Genomic DNA, 25535 nt, shown 5'->3' with positions numbered 1-25535 from the left:
GTACATTATAACCACCAGACGGCAGTAGAGTAGCCTAACTCTTAAAAACCACACAAACTCTCATGTCTGTTTCTGTTTACCTCTGGCAACATCAATAAGGTAAGCTTCTTCAAATAATGTGGACTTGTTGAGTTCAGGAAAGGTCAGAGTCATTGCTTGCAGACAGTCGCTCGGTTACGTTACTGTTTACTCAGCAAGAAGAGTTCTGCCAAAGTGCTTGGATCTGTGGGATAAAATGGACACAAGAATGTTATGTCGTGAAAGTAGGCAGAAGCTTGTTTGTGCGACAGTTATAGAAGTGATGTTTCTGTATGTTGTAGTGCTGAGGTTCATATATCAGTTCGCTGGCTGAACTTTGACAGGACCTTTCATTGGTTTCCCTTCACGACCTTTTCACGCGCATAGAACACATATTTCACCTGGGATTAATATTGTGAAAGTGTTATTTATTTATTATGGATGTATTGTAACAGGTAAATGTGCCATGCCGTTTGAGGAGTTCATCGCGGGATGGATTTCAGGTACGCTAATTCTTAGAACAACACAACTAACTAACTAACGTTGTCTGGTGATAACGTGATTTTTTTTTTTTTTTTTTTTACTTTGAATCTGCTCGGTTTATAATCCATTGATAAAAAAAAAAAAAAAAAAGTTGTTAGTAAAACCTGTTAGTATCATGATATTCTTATATGTAAAATTATTCACAGTTCCAAATTGCAAACTTGTACAGTAAATGATTCACAAAGGGTTAATCATATGTGGTGTTAGGTGCTGTTGGTTTAGTTGTCGGACACCCTTTGGACACAATAAAGGTGAGTTTCCCTGACAGTAGAAAAAAAAGGATGATGATTTGGTGATTTTCAAACACTGACATTACTGATTACTAGTTTATACCTTTGTTTTGGTCATAGGTGCGCTTGCAGACCCAGTCTGTGTATAAGGGGATATTTGATTGTGTGGTCAAAACATACACACATGAAGGAGTAAGTCTTCACTACATATATACACACGTGTATACACTCAGTCATGTTTGTAATGCCGAAATCTGTGATAGTAGTCAGGATTAGTATTGGGATTAGCAGTAGGTTGGATTAGTTATTGTTATTACTCAGCTTTTATGTAAATTCTGTACACAAATGTGAATGCTTCTTTATGCTACATAGAGATAAACTCCTAGGCTTATAAATTGTAGCAAGAATCTGTAAGGTAATTTATCATAATATATTTACATATTTACCACAAGACAAAATATCAAGTTACCCCATTGTATTCAAAAGATTTACCTTCCTTTGGTTATAAATATAGTGTGTGTGACAGGAATCAGAGGCAGACTGAAGATGAACTCAATATTGATGATGGATGATTCACTGACAACACGTGCACTTATAAAGACGGCCCTTAGTTGGCAGGTGAGACAAGTATATGAGGAAACCAGATGGAGGACGCAAACACAGTAGAGCAGACTATGGAGAACAGACGATGAAGGTTGATGACAGTCCCATAGTCGGTGAGGAGGAATTCATTCAGTGAAGTGGGAATAGTGACAGCAACGGCTTCGATTCGGACTGTTTTATTTCACTCTCATTAAGTAAATGCATCAAAGCTTCCCACAAATGCTATTCACCATTATACGCACCACAGTGTTAGTGTGTATATGTGTAACCCCTCCACCCGGGTCCTACTCACCCCGCTTCGTGCGGGTCTCGAACCCGGGTCTCCGGCATGAGAGTCAGGCACTCTAACAAGGAGGCTAAAGACTGCAGCCTCTAGCATCTGTCGCTAGAGCGCCTATTGAGATCAGAGGAGTGAGGTTTACTCGCACAGCAACTACTAGCTGGCCTCCGTTACATATGTTCTCCATGATGAGCAGATGATTGGTGACAAGGTGTGTCCAATCAGAGTGTTGCTTTCTTAAGCATCAATGGCTGTGTCCGAAATCGCACCCTATACCCTTGAAACAGGGAACAGCCATTTGTAGTGGTGTCCGAAAACATAGTGGACGTAATCGAGTGCACTCATTCAATCCCATAATGCACCGCAATATCAAGTATACAACCAAAGTACGCTCAACCGCTAGAGAATACCCATAATGCACTGTGAGTCACATGCTAAATTAATTCTCACGTCTAACCAGAAGATGGCGCTCGCAGCTTATTCATCCATCCATCCTTTTTCCAGACCGCTGATCCAATGTGGCTACAGTGTAACATCATACAAGTATGAATTCCTTTTTAATTGATTATTAAATGAATTAAGCTTTATACATTACAAGACAGAGTTATAAATCTTTTCATCTTCCTACTGGATCTGCCAGTTTGCTAAGTGACAAATGATTATTAAACGGCAAGCACAAACAATGCAGAAGCGGCAGCCCTTCCGGGGCGATTCTGGACACAGCAAATGTCTGCACCTTTTGTGATAGTTGTGTATGAATCCCTCAGTTATCTTCATTGTGAAAACATGGATTATAACAGCATATGGCACGTTTGGGAAGAGCTCAAATGGTCAGAAGATGCTGGAAAACCGAACGTAACGACCTGGAGGATTATTCTGAACACCACAAACAAGGAACTCAAGATGAACAACTATCACAAAACATGCAAACATTCATTTAGGAAGTAAGGCACCATAGTAAGAACCAAGGGAATGTAACTTTGTGAACAGAATATTTTGTATACTTTCATTTATTATTTTATCCTGTGGCATACATGTAAATATCTGGTATGTGAAACCAGGGCAGTACTAAACAACAACAAAATGCAATTTTTGTGATTTCTTTATTTAATTATAAACACCTGTATTGCATTATGTTTCACATTATGTTGAATAAATACAACAACAGCAACATTAACTCAAAATCATGTTCATTGTTATAACTCAGCACTTGTGTAATAATTCTGTACAAAGTTTGACACAAACTTTAATGCTTCTTTATGCTACATACACTATCGTTCAAAAGATTGGTTAGTATGATTTTGTGTTGTTGTTGAAATAAATTATTAGTACTTTTATCCAAGGAAGCATTACATTGATCAAAAGTGACAGTAAACTGAAGGTATTTACAATGTTATAAAGATTTCTACGTAACACTAAAATAAGGTTTCATTTGTCAACATTAGTTAATTTATTAACTAACATGAACTATGAAAATGACATTGAATGTTGAGGATAGGGTTAACTATGATTAGATGATTTTCACATCGCTCTGAAGCAAACATTCTTGACTACATTATACAATTTTCTAAAGTCTTGTGAACAAATAATCAGTATGGGTTTTATGGCCTTATTTCAGTGACTACACTTTTTTCCACAAACCATGCATAAACGTAATTTTCTTAAAACTACGAACTTTTACATACATGCTGCTCATATATTATTATATCAGAGTTTGTGGTGAATACAGTGTAATCAGACTTTGGCCATGAAAATGTTACAAGTAACAGAAATGAGCACAAATGCCAGAGCATGTCAGAACACCTCCAGGGCCCAGAAAACACCTCAGACCCCAGAGGATTAAATGGTGACAGGATAACCGTCTCATATTTTTAATGCAAATTAAAGTATTTGGATGCACGTAACTAAGCGCCAGAGCTGTCCGTTAAAGATGACGAAGTAGTATGTCCCAAAGGCTTGCCTACTCTTCTGCCACAAACTCCGGTGTGGGCTCCAGCCCCCGAGTCTGCTCCAGTCCCTGAGTCTCCAGTCCCTGAGTCCGCTCCAGTGTCGGCTCCAGCCCCCGAGTCCGCTCCAGTGCCTGAGTCTCCAGGACTGAGACTCCAGTCCCCGCTCCAGTCCCTGAGTCCGCTCCAGTCCCCAAGTCTCCAGGACTGAGTCTCCAGTCCCCGCTCCAGTCCCTGAGTTCGCTCCAGTCCCCAAGTCTCCAGGACTGAGTCTCCAGTCCCCGCTCCAGTCCCTGAGTCCGCTCCAGTCCACAAGTCTCCAGGACTGAGATTCCAGTCCCCGCTCCAGTCCCTGAGTCCGCTCCGGAATGGGCTCCAGCCCCCGAGTCTGCTCCAGTCCCTGAGTCCGCTCCGGTATGGGCTCCAGCCCCCGAGTCTGCTCCAGTCCCTGAGTCTCCAGGACTGAGTCTCCAGGACTGAGTCTCCAGGACTGAGTCTCCAGTCCCCGCTCCAGTCCCTGAGTCCGCTCCAGTCCCCAAGTCTCCAGGACTGAGTCTCCAGTCCCCGCTCCAGTCCCTGAGTTCGCTTCAGTCCCCAAGTCTCCAGGACTGAGTCTCCAGTCCCCGCTCCAGTCCCTGAGTCCGCTCCAGTCCCCAAGTCTCCAGGACTGAGATTCCAGTCCCCGCTCCAGTCTCTGAGTCCGTTATGGGCTCCAGCCCCCGAGTCTGCTCCAGTCCCTGAGTCCGCTCCGGTATGGGCTCCAGCCCCCGAGTCTGCTCCAGCCCCCGAGTCTGCTCCAGTCCCCAAGTCTCCAGGACTGAGTCTCCTGTCCCTGCTCCAGTCCCTGAGTCCGCTCCAGTGTCAACTCCAGTCCCTGAGTCTGGGGTTAAGTTCGTCTGTGGTGTTCTTCGGCTCTGCCTTGGAGGTCTTCAGCTCCACTGTGGAGATCAGATTCTACCCTTGCTCATCCTGTCCTGGCTTCTTCCCCAGTTGGATTTATTTTGGCAGGAAATCGCACCTTTAGGGAGGGGGGAGTACTGTCACAATCTCCAGTCACAAACCTCAGTCACCAGCCCTGTCACCACAAAACTACATTTCCCAGCATCCCTCCAGGTTCCCCTCTGCACTCAGTCAGCCATCACCACCCCTGCCACTGATTATCACCTCATCAACACATCAGCAGTCACCTCATGGTCTGGTCTCATTGGACGCTACGCTAACATATGTTTACTTACCTGTTGATCCATACCAAGCTACTTGCCCAACTACCTTCCTGTGATACTTACCAGTTACGATCCCGTCTTCCATTATCTTCAGTATTCAGTCATCTTCAGTCTCCAGCCCTCCAGTTTGCACCTACAAAGATAAGAGCTGTTATTCACAGCTAAGTGTTTGCTGCTATTTAATGAACTCAGTCACTCGCCTGCTTGGATCGTTTGTTTCCTGCACTTACCTGCAAATAAACACCCTTTGTGGAAGTTACCTTTGTGCTGTATTCTTCTGTTTGCTGACAGTTATAATATAATATTACTGTTTACTGTATTTTTGATCAAATAAATGCAGCCTTGGTGAGCAGAATAGATATTAAAACATGTTAATGGTTGTGTATGGATAAACTCAGGCTCATGTATGGTAGCAATAATTAATAAATTACCTTTGCGTTTATTAAAAGTGAATCACTTTAATGACAGATCTTCTTTTTGCTTTATTCTCCAGTTCCATGGATTTTTTAAGGGCATGTCATTTCCTGTCATCTCTGTTGCCCTTAGCAACGCTGTGGTCTTTGGCTCCTACTGTAATGCCCTGGATTACCTGACCCAACCCCACCAGCGCAGCGGCTCTGACCAAAACAAGCGCTCGCCGCTCACAGCGGTGTTCATTGCTGGATGCTTCTCAGGTCTAGCACAGGCACGTCTGGGAACCAAGCGTGCAAAACAATCTAAAGGAGCACATTGCATGTCACTAACTTGTGCTGTTTTGATCCTCTCCCCCGACAGTTGTTTGTTACAGCGCCGATAGACCTGGTCAAGGTGCGTCTGCAGAACCAGACGGAGGGCAGGCCTGGTGGGAATAAATACAGAGGCCCCACGCATTGTGTAGCTGTGATCTTAAGAGAGGACGGGGTGAGAGGGCTGTTCAGAGGAGTGTGGGCTCTGGCCCTACGAGACGTGCCTTGTTATGGACTTTACTTTCTGCCGTACGAGCTCATCTGCAGGATGATGACGGAGCAAGGGAAGCAGCCAGGTGATTGGGAATGAAGAAATACATATTCATACATTAAAGGAATCGTATGTAAGATTGTGGCCAAAACTGGTACTGCAATCACTTTCAAATTACTGTAGAGCGGTGTATCCATAGATATCATATAATAAAGGCTAGAGGTCTCGTCTGCGCTGCTGGCCAATGGAGGTTGACGTCCGCACACGGCGGCCATCTTGCCACGGGGGGCTCGCTCACTCGTAACATTGTTTTAATGGTGCATGTACTTTTTAAATAACCATAACTTGCTCAATTCTCTACCGATTTTCAAACGGGTTGGTTTGTTATAAACGTCAGAGATGTAGTTATGACACTGCGTACTTATGAATAATTATAATATTATATATTTCAACAATCCAGAATTATAGCCACGTTAATAACGTTTGTAAGAAACCAAACCGTTTGTAAATCCGTCAAGATTTCAGCGACAGCGAGATAAGAGTATTTGTGTTTGTGTAGATCACTCACCTTACAGAAAGCTTCCCTGTGACAAGATGGCCACCGGGTGATGCCGTTCGAGACTCCGCCGTAAGACATCTAGCCTTTATTATGTATATCTATGGGTGTATCCCCCCTGACTCGAGGTTGCCAGATAGGCTGCAGGATCCAGCAGGAACGTCGGCTGCTACAAGGAGCTTCAATGGCAAGACTAGAGCAGATCTAGCAACCCGGATGCCGAAACACTACTGACTTCGTGATTGGTGGATAGGTGGAGGGTGGAGCTTCAGGCCAAAACACAACATGACAACATCAACATCAGTTGAGGGCTGCAACTTCACTTTAAATGACAATATCCTGGCCGGACTACTGTTGTCAGTGATATAAGTATTTGAAATTAACATGATTTCTTAATGTCTACTGACATATGAGGGCCATTTTATGATTAATTGAAATACATTTCTTACATACGGTTCCTTTAAGTTTATATTTTTATGGCTGTGTATTATTATATTGTATATGTGTATTATAATATACATTAGTATTTTATTTGTAAGTTTACATTTATGGTATATTTATGAAGTATAAAAAAAATCTAATATTTATATTTATAGTATATTCATATGCATACAGTATATTATATTCATATTTTATATATTAATGGCTGTATGTTCTATATATTAATATATAGTATATTTATATTATAATTATAAGTATATTCATAAGTTTGTATTTATGGCTTTATTTACAGTGTAAATATATATATAGTTTGTATTTGTTATATTAATTTACGATATATTCAAAAATATGATGTATATAAAATATGGTACAAATTATTAGATTGTTTTCATTTTGGGAAGATTATTCATATGTAATAAAATATGAATTTGTTTGGTATATTAATATACATATAATGTATGTAATATAATTTATGTTAGGTTTATATGTATGGTAGTAGTAAAAAAAATTAAGTATTGTGTAAAATATATATTTATGGTATATAATATATTATTGTATTATATTCATGTTATATAAGTGTATGATATTCTCTCTCTCTCTCTCTCTCTCTCTCTCTCTCTCTCTCTCTCTCTCTCTCTATATATATATATATATAGATAATATACATAAAACAATATACAAATAATTTAGTTAACTTAACTTTTGTGAAGTTTAATCAAATTGATAAAAATATGAATTTATGTTTATGGTATATTAATATACATATAATAGAATGTATGTAATATTATAGTTTTTGTTAGTATATTTGTAAGTTATGGTATATTAATTTATGGGCGACACTTTACAATAAGGTTCCATAAGTTAAGGTTAGTTAATGCATTAATATTAATGAACAATGCGCAATAAATACATTACAGTACATACAAATCTTTGTTCAAATCAATGAACAAAAATACATCTGATCATTGTTAGTTCAGGTTTATTGACTAATGTTAACAGATACAACTTTTGATTTTAATCATGTATTAGTAAATGTTGAGATTAACATTTATGTTATGACATATGTTAGTTCATGGTAACTAATGTAGTAAAAACAAATGAAACATTGTAAAGTATCACTAATTTATATATAAAATTACAAAAAAAAATTTTTTTACAATGATCTTTTTTACAATTTTATGAGATATTAATTTATATTTATAGAATATTAATATATATTTTTAAGTTTATTAAGTTCTGTGATTTCTGAAGACTGGTTGGAACGACTACTTGGCTAAGTAATTAAAACGGCTTTTCAGGAAACCCAAACATGATAAACTGAGTAACATCCCCATCATGTGTGCTTTAGGTAAGGACGCCGTGCTATTGGCCGGTGGTGTTGCTGGTGTGGTCACATGGGCCTGCGCCACACCCATGGACGTGGTGAAGGCGCGCCTGCAGATGTGTGGAGGTGGCGGTCGAGTGTATGCTGGTGTTCTGCACTGCATCACTGTGAGTGTGTGTGAGGAGGGCGTGCGAGTGCTCTTCAAAGGCCTCCTCCTGAACAGTGTCAGAGCGTTCCCTGTGAACGCGGTGACCTTCCTCAGCTTTGAGATGCTAATGAGAGCCATGACTGACGACTCCTCACACTGAGAGCTGCCGGCGTGCTGGAGGAGTTATAGGCCCAAACCTGGAAACCAGTTCGCATTTTAGCACTGGTTCCTGAAGTCAATGAGTTTTTGGTTAAATGCCTGAAGTACAGGTGAAACTCGAAAAATTACAATATGGTGCAAAAGTTCATTTATTTCAGTAATTCAACTTAAAAGGTGAAACTAATATATTATATAGACTCATTACATGCAAAGTGAGATATTTCAAGCCTTTATTTGTTATAATTTTGATGATTATGGCTTACAGCTTATGAAAACTTCACAATATTCTAATTTTTCCAGTTTCAGCTGTAAGGTCTGGATAGTTATTCTACAACATAACATACCTCAGTATTACCCACATATGATTTCTTAACCCTTATTTGTGCGTCGACATGGCACTCCAGAGGTTGTGAGGGACATTAAACATCATCACATCTAACAGATAAACTCACTTTCACAGCCTGAATCTTAATGGTGGTGACGTTGAAGTCATGTGACCGTGGTTCATTTTCATTTACTTCTGGTGATTGTTTTTAGGGTCATTTATGAAGATTATCATGATGGACAAAAATGTGCAAGTATCATACATTTTTGTTGTGTCAGAGTGTCTTATTTTCTGCTATAATCCAAAAGCCAATGGAAAAATTATATTGTCTTTTTTGTCGAGGTAACCGGATATTTTGATATTGTTCATCACTGGTGTTTTAAAATGAGATGACAAAGTACTTTTTTTATATATACATCAAATGTAAATTTATGTCCCCGTTACACTTAATTTTCCTGGTTAAATTAACATAACATAAAAAGAGAGACCAAATTCAATTCTATTTTGTATTTATACACACTGTAATGTTCCATTTATTAAAACCAACTATATATTTCATCAAGTTTTTATGCATTTTACACTCCAAAATAATAAATAAAGGCAATAACAATGACGGATGTTCAGATTTTCTTTTTAATAGTCAACTTATGTTCCGCAGTCATCAAGCTTGGACACACTCCTCTGATGTACCTTTCATTTCAACAAGCTGATTGCTCAATAAAGACGCGATGTTAGGATAGGATGTCCTCATTCAATTTACATAAGATGTTTTGTCTTGCAAATCCGATTTCTGTTTCACATTTCCCTGTTCTTCGTTTTCTCAATCCTCGAGTCTCAATCCTTAAAAAAAAAAAAACTAAGCCTGCTCAATGTTGAACAAATCAGTTTCAGAGACCAGCTAAAAAGCCTCAGTCACTTCCAGGGGCCGTTTATAACTATTATTCAGTCTTACGATATTAAACACAATCTTGCTACTAAATACTTCATTGATGGCTTTTGTGCTCTAGGAAACAATGATATACATACATAACACATCTATTAATACATTTTGAAATCTAACCAACTTGGTCATTTGGTTTTCATTGGTCATTTAATTTTTTCAAATGATTTATTAATAGTCCAACCAATCCGGTCGGTTTCAGAAAAACATGTCGCATGTCCTTCCTCCCTAATTTAAACACGTTGTCCTTGTCGATCAGCACAAAGCCTAATAAAATGTCCTACAAGATCTAGGTACATGACTCGTGGCTTTAAACAAATTTTTTTAGAGAAAGAAGTGCCGTTCTTGCATCTCAAAAATATGATTTTTTTGTACCATTCATAATTTTGTTTAATGCACAGATTTAACCTGCTTAGTGAAAACGTAAAAATGAAAACACAATACCATATCTTAGTGCAAACCGCATTTCTGGATGTTAAAATGTATTTATTTTGATGCCAAAATACTTGAAAAAAGAAAATTCTAATTTGTACAAACAATAATCAGCCTCCTCTATTCCTTAAACATTCAACCAATGATTAAATTGCTAATTGACACATATCTAAATGAAAAAGTTCAGCCTGAAATCACACAATAAAGTTTAGGAGAATGTCATCAGACACTTTTCTTAATTTCCTGGTCCTGTTCATTTAAACAAACTCATATAGTTTGCATTCATATTGATCTCAACACATACAAATATCATCTTAAAAACATTTGATTTCTTAATTTCCCTCTGCATGTTCCCATTCTCTGTTTGGTCTCGTTTTGTAATGCTTGTGTCTGGTCATGTGACGTTAAGTGCCGTATTTTCTTCTGGTGTTTGCGTGTCGTGCTTGTGTTACCGCAGAAGTACAGTCCAATCTGCCGCCGCGTTGACCGCTGGCTTGCGTAGAGTCAAGACTGCATGTGTAGAGTCAAACTCAAACTCTAACGTCGACTCGGTACCATCTGAGAAAAAATAATAATAATTACATATTTTGTGCAAAATCTTAACTGGTTTTACTTCTTGGCCCAAATTTTTTTTTGTACAACAGCATCAAAAGAACAAAAATATCCTTAAAAAAATAAAATAAAGCTGAAATTTATTTGTATCAACATAAACCCAACAACATATGTCCATTTGTAAATGCATAAACAACAGAAGTACGACTGTATAAATGTTTGGTTTCTAAATGCTGTCAGCGGATAATAATTGAATCGGTATTTTAAAAAAAACTTAAGCGGCACCCCCTTTTAAATGGTTGTAATTCAAGAATGCTTTGGAATATAGATGTAAGATTGGTCTTGTTTTAAAGAAGACATTTGACAGATTTTTGTAGAAGTGAAATAAATTAAGAAAGTTAAACAAAAAAAGTTATAGAAGTTTGAGTTTATGAATGTACGTACAAATTTAATTATTCATATTTTATATAAAATATATATTATCAAAACCTGGTGGATTCTAGAAATGCGGAAAAAAAAAGAAAAAAAATCTGAACAAGTTGTGTTTCAAATTTTAGGTTGATATCTCAAAAAAATAAGCGTTCAGTGAGATTTAGTTTGGGCGCAGTACCACACTTCTCCACTAGTGGACATTACTGCCCATATAAGGGCGCCTCCATTTCCATATGTGGTTTGAGTGATCTGATCCATTATTTTTACAAGTTTCATACAATTTATGAAGTAGACATCCTATTCAGAAGTAGTATTGGAAGTTTGGCAGATTTTGAAATAAATTCAACCTCTAAGAAACACAAAAGATCGCGTATGTGCATTATAGCTCGCTGCCACATCACAAATGCTGAATCTATTATCATTTTCTTTACATTTAAAACATTTTCAGACCTTTTTTTCTACAATAATTGAATGGATGCTATCTTTTGAACTCTTGGCATGAAAACAAACTGAGGTTTCTACCATTCTTTCATGATTTTTCATGTTCATCACTATTTCAAAATAAAGGTCTGAACACGCCTTAGGAGTATGAAAATATTCTTGTTGCAAATTGATAAATTACGGCTCCTCTGTAATTTATTTTCACCAAATATGTAAACTAGAGATTGTAAGCTTTCAAATGATATATAGTTTGTCAAGATTAGTTTAGGTTTAGTATAGGATATTACTGTTTTAAATATGTAATGGCTGTATGCCAATATAAGGGGTTAAGAAAAGTCATATGTTTTGTAGTTGTAGTGAAATTGGCTAACTAACTTCTACAAAATGACATATGCCATTTAAATTCATAGTTTGAGATGGTATTTTATTGACTGCAAGGCACTGGATATTAAAAACAAAAGGATATGGCAAAAGGCAACTTACAGAACAAATGAGCAATTTATCAAACGAAAAGCAACAATATCACAGTCACATATTAGACTAGCAACAGTGACACTGACCTGCATCTCTCAGAGTAACAGAGGACGGCTGACCGCCTCCGACGATCACAATCTTTTCTATCCAGGAGCCGGTGGAAAACTGGGAGTCTGGGGACAGGTTCCTGACGACACGAGAGATGAGAAACAGCATGGCAGTGATGCGTGACTGCACTTTTCTGTCCAGATAACTTTAACTGCTATTTATACATTTCTTAAACACAAGGCTGTGACGCACCAAGCCGACAGTCGGCCCAGTTTTTGCAGTGTGTTCTGCAGCGTCGGCACAAGTCAGACCCAATAGTGGATATTTTGACCGGTTAGGTATGTCTAACCGGTCACTGAGCGAGAGAACTCTGGCTGTTCGGTCATCTGAGCATTTCAATACGGGAATATTTTCATAACGATGGCCGTCTGGATGAATAAAGTGATCAACATGATTCATATTCAAAATGTGACCCTGGACCACAAAACCAGTCACATGGGTACATTTTTTGAAAATGAGATGTATATAGATTGAGCTGAATAAATAAGGTTTCCATTGATGTATGGTTTGTTAGGATAGGACAATATGGCCAAGATACAACTATTGAAAATCTGGAATCTGAGGGTGCAAAAAAAAGAATCGAAATTTAAAGTTGTGCATTTGTAACTCATTTTATAAAACGTGGAATCCTATTTCCTTTGTTGAGACTGTACCTTCATTGGAGATTTGAGGTTTTTTTTTTCTTCTCCCTTTTCTATTTATTTATTTATCTTGTGGGATGTTTTGGGTTGGGTAGAGTTTAGAGTGTTCTGTATATTTGTATAATTTTTCTTTATTCATTTTTATGGATGTTAAAAAAAGCAGGTTGTGATGTTTTTCATATATGCCATGCACATATTGTCATTTAAAAATCTGCTAAAGAAAAAAAATATATAAAAAAGAAAAAAAAAGTTGTGCATTTATGTTCACGATTGTGCTGCATTCACTCACAAAAATACATGTTTTATATATTTACGGTAGGAAATTTACTAAATATCTTCATGGAACATGATCTTTACTTAAAGGTGCTGTATGGAGTTTTTCTACTAAAATGAATCCATTTTTTATTGCCTGTGTGTGAAGGGGTTGTAATCTCACAATAAAATGATCCACTTGGCAGGTTTTGCTATTACCTCTGAAAGCAAGTATTTCTATGTGAAGTCTCCGGGTCGGATTTGCCGTGAAATCCAGTGACGTGACTGAGACCTGCATGCGCTCTCCCGAGCCTCTCGCCTCTCGCCTCGTCTACTGACTTTGCACTCAACAGCGACGACACTGCAAGTTTGACATGGAGTCTGCTAATACTAGGAAACGACCAGCACAACACAGACTCCAACACAAACTCCACATAATAATAATAAAAAACAAAAGAAAGCACGAGCACTCGCTTGTAAACGTATTGGTTGCAATCTGAAACCTCACCGCTAGATGCCGCTGAAAACTCCATACAGCACCTTTAATATCCTAATGATATTTGTCATAAAAGAAAAATCAATCATTTTGACCCATACAATGTATAGTTGGCTATTGCCACAGATATACCCGTGCGGCTCCAGACTGGTTTTGTGATCCAGGGTCACAAATGGTAAGTAATAACTGCTTTGCTTTTCGGTTTGTACATCCACAGTCCTAGTTTGGGTTTCCTATTTTAAATGATGAATATAGACCATTATTTATTCTCATGCAGACACAAAACAAACGCTAGTTTGCCATTGGCTGTAGTCTGCGCTGTATTCAAGCACAGCTTCTTTTGTTTGGCCCAGACGCACACAACACAAGCCAACAACACAGTGGGCTTTCATCACTAGTTGTTTGCTGTCGGTTTGGTGTCACAGCCTTAAAGCAAAGGACAGCAGACTAACCTGGAGGAGAGCATGTTGGCAGAGAAAGACAGATGTCTGTGGACAAACTGCTTTGACGTTTCAAAGTTGAAGGTGTGGAAGTCATCGATGTACAGCTCTCCTTCAGCTGAGCCCTGAAGAAGAAGACAGCAGTGAATGTGGAGCACCGATGGCCTGTTCACAGCTGGCATTAAGATGCGTTTTGGTCGATCGGATCACAAGTGGACGACTCTAAATACAGGAGTAAACGGGTCTAAAAGCTTTGAGCTTGTCCACTTTCGACCACTTCCAGAGGTAGTGGATAACACATTCGACCGGATTGCTTTCATAGTGTAAATGCTCATGTGATCGAATGTGTTCAAACAGTCACGAAAGAAACATTCCTGACCTAATGAGTAAACATGGGAAGCGCTCGAGCCAGACGGGATTTAAACTTTGTCGGCTGGAGACCCAATTTTGGTTTGAAGAGGAAAAACGTACCAAGCACAATGTTCTCTCAGCATTCCTGATTTCTAACACACACTCGCAGTGTTCGGCGTGATCTTGTGTCTGTCAGAGCAGAAACTAAAGCTGATGCTCTCCACATGTTCTTCAGTCGTCTCCGGTCATGTTCATATGTAAATTGTGAGAGCTTATTTTGTCCATTAGACCGAAATATCTGATAAAGCCCATACATTTACCCGCCCATAAACCCTCCCCTCGAATAAATCAGGACAGAAGTGGTTGAAAGTGGACAGAAGAGACGGATTAAAACACCAGGTGTAAATGGGAATGTGTCTTCTGGGCCCGATCCACCAACACGCATCTTAATACCAGCTGTAAACAGGTTGAGAGATGAAAACAATATCCATGTATACCGTCACATTCTGTTTGGATTGGACTGCTTCTTCACAGTCAAACCAGGAGACGATGAATTACCTGAGAACTGAGAGCAACATACAGGCTGTATGGATCATTCTCCATACAGGAGGACGACCTCCTAACACGGTCTTTCCTGCAGATAATGGACCCTCCTCGCTGGAAAACCGGGATCTGGAACACGAGACAGAGGAAGTGCAGAAGCAACGGATAGAAAGGTGGGATTTAGTGGTTTGATAAAGACCGAAACACAAAGTATAGTTGCAGGAATCAATCATAGAAAACTATCCCTGAAATAAGTCTATAGGAATATAAAAATCTATTTGACCTGTCATGGAAATGTCTAAAAATAATCTAAACCACTGTGTATTTAGTATCATTCAGATACTACTATAGTTATAACTTAGTCATGTTTATGTAGTTTAAAAAAAAATTATATGCCAATATCGTTTTTATTATTTTTTATTTTAGTTTGTTATTTTAGTACATTAAGTTGAATTCAATGAAAATGAAATTGTTGCCTTGACAACTAACTGAACTAAATATTTTATTTTAGTTGATGTTAATTTTATTTTAAAGCAACAACGTTTTTTTATGGTTTCAGTTAACTATAATAACCCTGATCTGAACCAATCCTGATTGAGCAATGTAAAACACCCAAGACCACGATGTTTTAGCTCTTAATTTATGCAATCTTTACAAACAAATGAAAGAGTCAATAACAGAAAAGGTCAGGGCTTACTGAGCTCATGGTGACAGGAACGTAGAGGCTCTGATCCCCATCATGCTTCTGGAAAGTGTGAACATCGTACCAGACCTACAAGAGCAACCCAGAGCAAGTGTTTGAGACTTTAGAGAGACTTAGGTGTGTTCACACTTGGTGTTCGGTTCGCTTGGTACGGACCAAAAAACCCCGAACCATTTAGTCCTGGTCCATTTAACATTGCCATTTTAAAGGAACACAGCCACTTTTTAGGATTTTCGCTTATTCACTGTATCCCCAGAGTTAGATAAGTCCATATATAGCCTTTTCATCTCCGTGTGTGCCGTAACTCTGTCTGACGCAGACACCGCTAGCCTAGCTTAGCACAAAGAGTGGAGGTAAACGGCTCCAGCTAGCATACTGCTCACAATAAGTGACAAAATAACACCAACATTTTTTACATGTTGTGATTTGTAGATTGTAGGTTGTGATCAGAAGGCGAAGCACTGCTACTTCTGCGGAGTGATTAGCGCAACACTGAGCGAACTCTCGTCTCCTCACCACGGGGCGTCTCAGGCGTAGGGCTGGGCGATATGACCAAAATCTCATATCACGATATAAGTCATCTCATATCCCGATAACGATATATATCACGATATAGTACCTTTTCTGTAAATTCAATCAATTAATAATTTATATATATAATTACTACATGAAAAATACTTTTAGCATATATCAAAGAAAAGAAAAGTTGATATATATATTGAGTATATATTAAGTATATCCTCAAAAATGTTATATATATATATATATATATATATATATATATATATATATATATATATATAATATTCTCAAAAAAAAATGGGCAAATGTTTGATTAAGAATGTAGAAATATAAAATATGAACGAAATTTAAAACACTTTTCAAAAACAAATGATTACAGATTACATAAAATATTGCTATATAAAATACCAAATGTAAAAATTCAATGGAAGATGTTTAAAATGTAGCAGAAATCAGGGCTCTGAACCTGTTCAATGAACGAAAACAAACAAACGAAATTTTGACAGGAGCATAACCAGAACCGGAAACCAAATTAAATTTAATCGTTCTGAACAGACCGTTTATATACTGTCTATGGAACAGACACGCTTATTTGAAATGGCCATTACCCGGTTAACAACGTTATTTTATCGTTCTGTTAACTATTTTAATTTGCCAGTCAACCAATCATGAATTAAAATAGTACAGACTGAGCAAATGTGACGCGCATAGCCTATCCAACGTGAGTGAAATGCCCATGCTCAGCTGTCAGTCATCATTGATAAGTCGCAATGGGAATGCGCTGGCGTTAGTTTTCCATACTGTATGTCACCAACTGTCAAAAAATTAGGCCTACATTTCAGTGAAAATGAATAGCAGGTAATATGCAACTTTTTGTTTTTTGAAACCAGCGAAAATTGCAGGATAGTGTAGAACATGGATCCACACAACGTCACATCACGCACTTAAAGCGCTTCTGTGAACGGAGAAAACTGAATAAAGCTAAATATATAAAACTAATAAATAACGTTAGGCCTATATGCGAAATATAGGCTATTTGCCTTAAATAATTACAGATTAACAAAACGAAAGGAAGCATTTGCTGAGCTTCGGATCATGCGACAGGGTCCAAAGTTCACAAAAAGGAAACCGAGATGTTAGAAAAGGGAATCGAGCTTGTTTTCTGTATTTTACGGCTTTACAGTTTTGAATAATTTTTTGCTTCTATCCGTATGACCATAAATTACGGAGTAACGGGTTCCTGTTCCTGTGATCGCACCGACGCTTCACGGCACGCGCACACGTTATTGCATTGCTAACTTGACATAGCAGCATGTTCATTATCAAAATATAATAGTCAACTAAACAAAGAAATTTTACCAAATCATGTTCAGGCTACAGAGGTAGCCCCTCATTTAGGAACGAGCTCCTCGGTTTGTCCTGGCTGGTCCTGCTCGGAAACACCCGGTTCTATCACCCTTCACTCGCCATGTTATTCACGTTTCTGCCTGCATTCTCATGGCGGCGTGTAAGATTGCAGTCCTCCAAATGATGAAAAAAGTTTTGCCGTAAACAATGTTTTTTGCGACACCACGATATGAACGATAGAGCATATTATGAATCGATAGACTTTTTATATCGTCCATCCGATATATATCGTCATATCGCACAGCCCTACTCAGGCGCTGCGAGCAAATCACTCCGCAGAAGTAGCAGTGCTTCGCCTTCTGAGAATATAGTTCCCAGTATGTATACGGTTAGAAGATGGCTGTGTCTCATGTGACCTTGTTATTTGTACCCGCTGTGACTACACAAATCACAACATGTAAATAGGAAAATGTTGTTGTTATTTTGTCACTTATTGGGAGCAGTATGCTAGCTGGAGCCATTTACCTCCAGTCTTTGTGCTAAGCTAGGCTAGCAGTGGGTGCATCAGACAGAGTTACGGCACGTACGGAGATGAAAAGGTTATGTATGGACTTATCTAACTCTGGGGGATACGGTGAATAAGCTAAAGTCACAAAAAGTTGGCGTGTTCCTTTAACATCGACCCTAAACACGTATTCAAACACACCGCACTAACAGAGCAATCGCACCAGGGTTTGTTTTAATCCAACCAAACAATCCAAGTGTGAACACACCCTTAGAGGAAATAAAAATCATTTCAGGGTGAGCTATTCATTGTTGAGAAATACTTTACCTCGCCTTTCCCGGGCAGAAAGGCAGTAACACCAGTAGCGCCCTCATCGGTAACGGGGTGCACCAGTAAATCCTTCCCTATGAAAAGAAATAAACCCGTGTTAGCCTTCTCTGCCACAACAGTTATTTGGAATAATCATAATTCATGTTTAAAAACTCACCAATCAAGTACTCATCCTCAATTGAGAAAGTTGCTACGTCGCCAGGATACTCTACCCATAAAGGTCTACAAAAAGATGGAGTCAATCAATGATATGAACATTTGTTTTTAAAACCTAATACTACATTTGGTGTTTTCAGTGTTGACTAATCTAAACGCCTCTGATTGGCCATTGCATTCATAAGCTCAACAGAAATGTGTGTGATAAAGCACAACTCTGCAAAAAAAAATTTGTCAAAAGAGCAGATCAACATTTTTCATTCATTTTCGCTTTACAGGAATAGTTCACAATAGGAGCAATGGAAGTTTTTGAAGCAGAAAAAGCGTATCCATTCATCATAAAAGTAATCCATACAGCTTCAGTGGTTTAATAAACACCTTCTGAAGCAGTTTTGCAAGAAAAATATCCATTTTTAAAACTTGATAAACTACAATTACTGGCTGCCGGCAACAGCCGTACATGCGCTACCGAGAGAGTCGAGCTCCGGCAGGGGGGGGACCTCTGACCCGACGCATGACGTAAGCTTAGGTGAGGTGAGATTTGACAAACGCAGATGCGCAGAGGATAGAGCAAAACAAAACACCGGTCACGAATTAGATTTAGTAAGTTTTTAAGAAAAATGTCCTAGGATTTCGATCCAAGAGAAGAGGAGCTACGTCATACTCGACTGTACGGATCAAAGCATGTATGGCCGTTGCCGGAAGCTAGTGATTTTAGCTGAAATTTTAAATGTGGATATTTTTCTTTCAGAAGGCCTTAATTAACCCCTAGGAGCCGTATGGATTACTTTGATGATGGATGCATGTGCTTTTAATAACTCCCATTGTGTTCGTCTGAAAGTAAGTCACATTCATATGGCTTGAGGGGGGAGTAAATTATGGGATGATTTTCATTTTTGGGAGAACAATACCTTTAAACCAGGGGTTCTCAAACTTTTTTGGACACGGCCCCTTTTAAAACTTTTTATTTTAATTTTTTTTAAATCTGGTGCATTCACAATGGCAGCTTGTGATACAAGCTTGACATAGAAAAGCACCTCTTCAGTGGATTGTATCACAAGCTGCCATTGTGAATGCACCAGATTAAAAAAAAAAAAAAGTTTTAAACTGGCCGTGTCCAAAAAAGTTTGAGAACCCCTGGTTCTAAAAGTTTAAAACTTTTTATTTTTATTTTTTTTAATCTGGTGCATTCACAATGGCAGCTTGTGATACAATACATTGAAGAGGTGCTTTTCTATGTCAAGCTTGTTCAGTCAATGAAGAAGAACGATTCAATGGAATTGGTGTTCAGTGCCGCTTTATAAAGGCAGAGCGCCAACTGCTATTCACACACTTGAACGGCATTGCAACCTGTTTTCTGGGGGTTTTCTGCTTATGTTCTTTCTTATGTTTAGTTTAATTGTGCAGGAAATTTTTGCCACCTTATCTTGAATTTGGTGGGCATTTTTGCCCCAGGCCCGCCATTAATTTTCTCCCCCGAGTGTCACTGTGCCGACTCACCTCATAACAGGCTGTCCGGTGTGGTGAGCGTTGTAGAAAAGCTGGTACCAGTAGGGCAGGAGAGCGTAGCGCTGGCGTACCGCCTCCCGGATGAGGCCGGTGTTCTCTGGGCCGAACAGCCAGGGTTCCCTGCGCGGAGTGTCTATGTGAGCATGTGCACGGAAAAACGGCTGGTAAGCTCCTGCCTGATACCATCGCACCAGAAGCTCAGTGCTGGGATGTTTAAAGAAACCGCCAACGTCGGCTGTGGAACAGAAAGACAAAGGTAAAGCATGTGTGACCAAAAGAAAAAAGCTTTTTACACTCACTTTACTTTGATGAAATTATGACCTTAAAGTGCTGCTTTGTAAATGTAATGTACAATACCGGTCAAAAGTTTTGAATAGTTACATTTTTTTATGTCTTTGAAAGAGTCTCTTCTGCTCACTAAGGCTGCATTTATTTAATAAAAAAAACAGCAAAAACTGAAATATTGTGAAATATTATCAAAACAGCCGTTTTCTATGTGTGGAAACAGTGATACACTATCATTCAATAGTTTGGGCCAAGTAAAATAAAAATTATATATATAAAAAAATAAAAATACTTTTAATCAACAAGGATGCATTAAAATGATTTATAAAATGGATAGTTCCATTTCAAATAAATGTATTTCAAAAACATTATATTTATTAAATAAACCTGGGGAGAAAACAAGCAAAAATCCTGGTGGCAATAGTTAAGATATCAGATTAAGTGAGGATCATAGTTAAATGTTTATACTTGTATTCTTTTCTAATTTAATACAAATGTATTTGCATTTGTACTGCAAAACAATTGAAATATTTTTTTTTAAATTAATATTTAGTTGTATGAACATCTGAACATGAATTATATCAAAAGATACATTGAGCAAAAAGCTGAGAAAAATCATGTTTTTGTCAAAGACTTTGACAAAAACATGTATTGAGTCCATTAACACCCCCAAAGATTCTTAGTCCTGTACCTCTACCTGGGCTCGACATTTCTCTCTATAACATTAGGCAGTTTATTTACATGCTTTTTATTTATAACTAACATGTGCATAAGCAACGGTTCTATCGCTCGTTTCTGCCTCTTCACTTCTTTTTGGATCCAGAGACTCTCAGAAGATGTATAACTGTGAAAACATGGATTCTGTCCATGGCAGAGAAGCGCTGTCATAAATGACAGAAATTTCTGCCAGTTAATTAACAAGATATATTAACAAGTTAACTTTTGGCGGCTGTTATCTAAATACAGGTGAAACTCGAAAAATTGTAATATAGTGCAAACGTTCATTTATTTCAGTAATTCAACTTAAAAGGTGAAACTAATATATTATATAGACTCATTACATGCAAAGTGAGATATTTCAAGCCTTTATTTGTTATAATTTTGATGATTATGGTTTACAAAGGCTTGAAATATCTCACTTTGCATGTAATGAGTCTATATAATATATTAGTTTCACCTTTTAAGTTGAATTACTGAAATAAATGAACTTTTGCACAATATTCTAATTTTTCGAGTTTCACCTGTATGTGTGCAGTTTTAATTACCCATTGCAAACACTGTATGTTACTTCTCAGTTGCATTAGTGTAGACTTTGCATCATCACCAGTGTTGGGCAAGTTACTTAAAAAAAGTAATTAGTTATAGTTATAGTTGCTTCTCACAAAAAGTAACTCAGTTAGTAACTGAGTTATATCATTACAAAAGTAACTAATTACCAGGCAAAGTAACTATTGAAAAAAAACGAAAAATTTAAATATGTGAAATATCTTGGATACCCCCAATATTAAAAATGTTAAATGAATGAAATGGACACTAGAACTAATATAAAACATTGATGGGTTAGAACTTTCAATATTTATTGCACAGACCACAACTGGCCAACAAATCCAAAAATAAATTACCGGTATGCTTCTTAAGAAATGTACCAAAAAGAAGTAATAAAAAATAAACATAGGGCTACACATAAACTCTTTATAGTGCAAATTAAAATGATAAAACCTTTAAAACTGGTAGACATACTAGCCTACTTGAAGGATTTTCTTCCTCACAAATGTAAACAGTTTAACTAAAAGTGTTCTCAATATAATATTGAACAACGTACCAACTTAAATAATAATAATAATAATAAAATATAATATTTTGGGGTTTTATTTGTATAACCTACAGGTAACGTTATTTAAGCCAAATTCTAGTCGTGTTTTCCCCACGTGTTCACAACCGGTCAAACAAAGATGTTTTCTTTGAACGTTCCCATGCAGGTTATTTTGGAGTTTTATTTTATAACCATGTAAACTAATTAAAACGTTGCAGATGATACACTATATTATGCTCGGACATAGGCCTACTCGGTTTCTCTCGCGAACTGTCCAGCGCGCTCTCGGACGGACACACTCGGTCAATCTCGCGAACTGTCCAGCGCGCTCTCGGACGGACACACACTCGGTCAATCTCGCGAACTGTCCAGCGCGCTCTCGGACGGACACACACTCGGTCTCTCTCGCAAACTGTCCAGCGCGCTCTCGGACGGACACACACTCCGTCTCTCTCGTGAACTGTCGAGCTCGCTCTCGGACGGACACACTCGGTCTCTCTCGCAAACTGTCCAGCGCGCTCTCGGACGGACACACACTCGGTCTCTCTCGCAAACTGTCCAGCGCGCTCTCGGACGGACACACTCGGTCTCTCTCGCAAACTGTCCAGCGCGCTCTCGGACGGATCACACTCGGTCTCTCTCGCGAACTGTCCAGCGCGCTCTCGGACGGACACACTCGGTCTCTCTCGCGAACTGTCCAGCGCGCTCTCGGACGGACACACTCGGTCTCTCTCGCGAACTGTCCAGCGCGCTCTCGGACGGACACACTCGGTCTCTCTCGCGAACTGTCCAGCGCGCTCTCGGACGGACACACTCGGTCTCTCTCGCGAACTGTCCAGCGCGCTCTCGGACGGACACACTCGGTCTCTCTCGCGAACTGTCCAGCGCGCTCTCGGACGGATCACACTCGGTCTCTCTCGCAAACTGTCCAGCGCGCTCTCGGACGGACACACTCGGTCTCTCTCGCGAACTGTCGAGCGCGCTCTCGGACGGACACACTCGGTCTCTCTCGCAAACTGTCCAGCGCGCTCTCGGACGGATCACACTCGGTCTCTCTCGCGAACTGTCCAGCGCGCTCTCGGACGGACACACTCGGTCTCTCTCGCAAACTGTCCAGCGCGCTCTCGGACGGACACACTCGGTCTCTCTCGCGAACTGTCCAGCGCGCTCTCGGAGGGATCACACTCGGTCTCTCTCGCAAACTGTCCAGCGCGCTCTCGGACGGACACACTCCGGTCTCTCTCGCGAACTGTCCAGCGCGCTCTCGGACGGATCACACTCGGTCTCTCTCGCAAACTGTCCAGCGCGCTCTCGGACGGACACACTCGGTCTCTCTCGCAAACTGTCGAGCGCGCTCTCGGACGGATCACACTCGGTCTCTCTCGCGAACTGTCCAGCGCGCTCTCGGACGGACACACTCGGTCTCTCTCGCAAACTGTCCAGCGCGCTCTCGGACGGATCACACTCGGTCTCTCTCGCGAACTGTCCAGCGCGCTCTCGGACGGACACACTCGGTCTCTCTCGCAAACTGTCCAGCGCGCTCTCGGACGGACACACTCGGTCTCTCTCGCAAACTGTCCAGCGCGCTCTCGGACGGATCACACTCGGTCTCTCTCGCGAACTGTCCAGCGCGCTCTCGGACGGACACACTCGGTCTCTCTCGCGAACTGTCCAGCGCGCTCTCGGACGGACACACTCGGTCTCTCTCGCGAACTGTCCAGCGCGCTCTCGGACGGACACACTCGGTCTCTCTCGCAAACTGTCCAGCGCGCTCTCGGACGGATCACACTCGGTCTCTCTCGCAAACTGTCGAGCGCGCTCTCGGACGGATCACACTCGGTCTCTCTCGCGAACTGTCCAGCGCGCTCTCGGACGGACACACTCGGTCTCTCTCGCGAACTGTCCAGCGCGCTCTCGGACGGACACACTCGGTCTCTCTCGCGAACTGTCGAGCGCGCTCTCGGACGGACACACTCGGTCTCTCGCGCGAACTGTCGAGCGCGCTCTCGGACGGATCACACTCGGTCTCTCTCGCAAACTGTCCAGCGCGCTCTCGGACGGACACACTCGGTCTCTCTCGCGAACTGTCCAGCGCGCTCTCGGACGGACACACACTCGGTCTCTCTCGCGAACTGTCGAGCGCGCTCTCGGACGGACACACTCGGTCTCTCGCGCGAACTGTCGAGCGCGCTCTCGGACGGATCACACTCGGTCTCTCTCGCAAACTGTCCAGCGCGCTCTCGGACGGACACACTCGGTCTCTCTCGCGAACTGTCGAGCGCGCTCTCGGACGGATCACACTCGGTCTCTCTCGCGCGCTGACGACGTTCGCTTCGCTTTTGTCCAGTCCGGCGCCTCGAAACACACACACACACCAGAGAAAAGAGTTTGCAGTTCCTATGGCGGAGAAAAGAGCCCGATCGGATGAAAACCGCTTCAGTGAACTCAATTATAGTAACGCCGCATTTTATTGTCAGTAACGGTAACTGCGTTATTGTAACGGAGGAAACAGTAATTAGTTAGATTACTCGTTACTGACAAAAATAACGCCGTTAGTAACGCCGTTTATTTATAACGCCGTTATTCCCATCACTGATCATCACTCGAGTAACCGCTCACCTCCACAGAAAGAGATGCCCACTAAGCCCAGACTCAAGCACATGGGGATGGACATCTTCAGATGACCCCATTCAGCTGCGTTATCTCCGGTCCACACCGCACCTGAGCCACAGAGGAAGAGGAAGTCATCACCACACAGTTACGAACACGTGAGGCTCGTGTCCGGAGTGAAGGTGTTTCTCACCGTAACGCTGAGATCCTGCAAAAAATGCTCGGGTCAGAACGAAAGGTCTCTCCACTCCCCCCGAGCGCTGAATCAGGCCGTCTGCAGTCGCCTTTTGCTGTAGATACAGATGTATTGTTAAGAGAGAACGAAAGAACTACTTTTCAACAACAACTTCTGTCTTTTTTGTGCTCTTCATTTTCCTTCAGTCCATCACAGATGCCTTTCAGTATTATAGGTGCGTTCTTGTCCTCCTAGAACTGTTAATTACAACTTGTAAAGTGGGAATTTGAGTATAGAAAGGACATGTTAATCCCATATCAGCCTCAACGTCATCTACGTTCGTCTCAGAACATGCTCTTAACCGTCCCACGATCTCGCTTGAGGCGTAGTGGAGATCGCGCCTTTTCAGTTGCGGCTCCTGCACTTTGGAATGAGTTGCCGCTATCTTTGAAATCCTTGTCAAGCATGAATACTTTTAAAAAGGACTTGAAGACTTATTTATTTCATTAAGCTTTTAACGTCTGATTGGGTCTGAGAACTGTGAGTGATTATTTGCCTGATTTTTGGTGTCATGTGTTGATGTCTTTGTGTATTTTAGAATTATTGTAATTTTGGAGTTGTCTAATACTTATGGACAGCACTTTGGTCCATTTTAATTTATAAATAAAAGTTGAGTTGAGCTGATGCAAACAGCCACATCACTAAAGATCAGATGCTTTCTTAACTGTGGGTTCAGTTAATAATCA

At 40.2% G+C, this 25535-nt stretch overlaps 2 protein-coding genes across 7 annotated transcripts in view; one reads left to right on the top strand and one right to left on the bottom strand.

Moving 5' to 3' along the window:
• Positions 1-20: 20 nt before the first annotated feature.
• On the top strand, positions 21-9315 carry slc25a45 (solute carrier family 25 member 45). 2 transcript variants are annotated; one of them, XM_079606395.1, is made up of 7 exons: positions 21-99; positions 474-521; positions 769-812; positions 912-983; positions 5337-5528; positions 5618-5864; positions 8125-9315. In XM_079606395.1, the coding sequence occupies exons 2-7, from the start codon at positions 485-487 to the stop codon at positions 8406-8408; spliced, it is 876 nt and encodes a 291-aa protein (XP_079462521.1). In that variant the 5' UTR covers positions 21-99; positions 474-484; the 3' UTR covers positions 8409-9315. The 2 variants fall into 2 exon arrangements, with proteins under 2 accessions (XP_079462521.1, XP_079462520.1); XM_079606394.1 differs by lacking the exon at positions 21-99 and adding an exon at positions 111-263 and having other exon boundaries at positions 8125-8559.
• An 811-nt stretch (positions 9316-10126) lies between these two features.
• Positions 10127-25535, bottom strand: part of ganaba (glucosidase II alpha subunit a) — a 38612-nt gene continuing 23203 nt past the window's right edge. For all 5 annotated transcript variants that reach the window (XM_079606390.1, XM_079606387.1, XM_079606389.1 and 2 more), the window contains 10 exons: positions 24808-24904; positions 24624-24725; positions 19898-20141; positions 18399-18463; positions 18239-18315; positions 15532-15606; positions 14850-14963; positions 13953-14065; positions 12090-12190; positions 10127-10662 (listed from right to left, as the gene is read on the bottom strand). In XM_079606390.1, coding sequence (XP_079462516.1) covers positions 10553-10662; positions 12090-12190; positions 13953-14065; positions 14850-14963; positions 15532-15606; positions 18239-18315; positions 18399-18463; positions 19898-20141; positions 24624-24725; positions 24808-24904 — 1098 coding nt within the window. In that variant the 3' untranslated portion in view covers positions 10127-10552. The remainder of the gene's footprint in view (positions 10663-12089; positions 12191-13952; positions 14066-14849; positions 14964-15531; positions 15607-18238; positions 18316-18398; positions 18464-19897; positions 20142-24623; positions 24726-24807; positions 24905-25535) is intronic.

This window comes from Phoxinus phoxinus, assembly GCF_949152265.1.
Source record: "Phoxinus phoxinus genome assembly, chromosome: 3".
In the NCBI taxonomy this organism is placed as follows: Eukaryota; Metazoa; Chordata; class Actinopteri; order Cypriniformes; family Leuciscidae; genus Phoxinus; species Phoxinus phoxinus.
This window is presented reverse-complemented; position numbering and strand designations above follow the sequence as displayed.

Coding starts and splice junctions, on each gene's coding strand:
- slc25a45 (XM_079606394.1), top strand. CDS start 236: ATGGACACAAGAATGTTATGTCGTGAAA. Junction 522..768: donor CATCGCGGGATGGATTTCAG/GTACGCTAATTC, acceptor ATGTGGTGTTAG/GTGCTGTTGGTTTAGTTGTC. Junction 813..911: donor ACCCTTTGGACACAATAAAG/GTGAGTTTCCCT, acceptor TTTTGGTCATAG/GTGCGCTTGCAGACCCAGTC.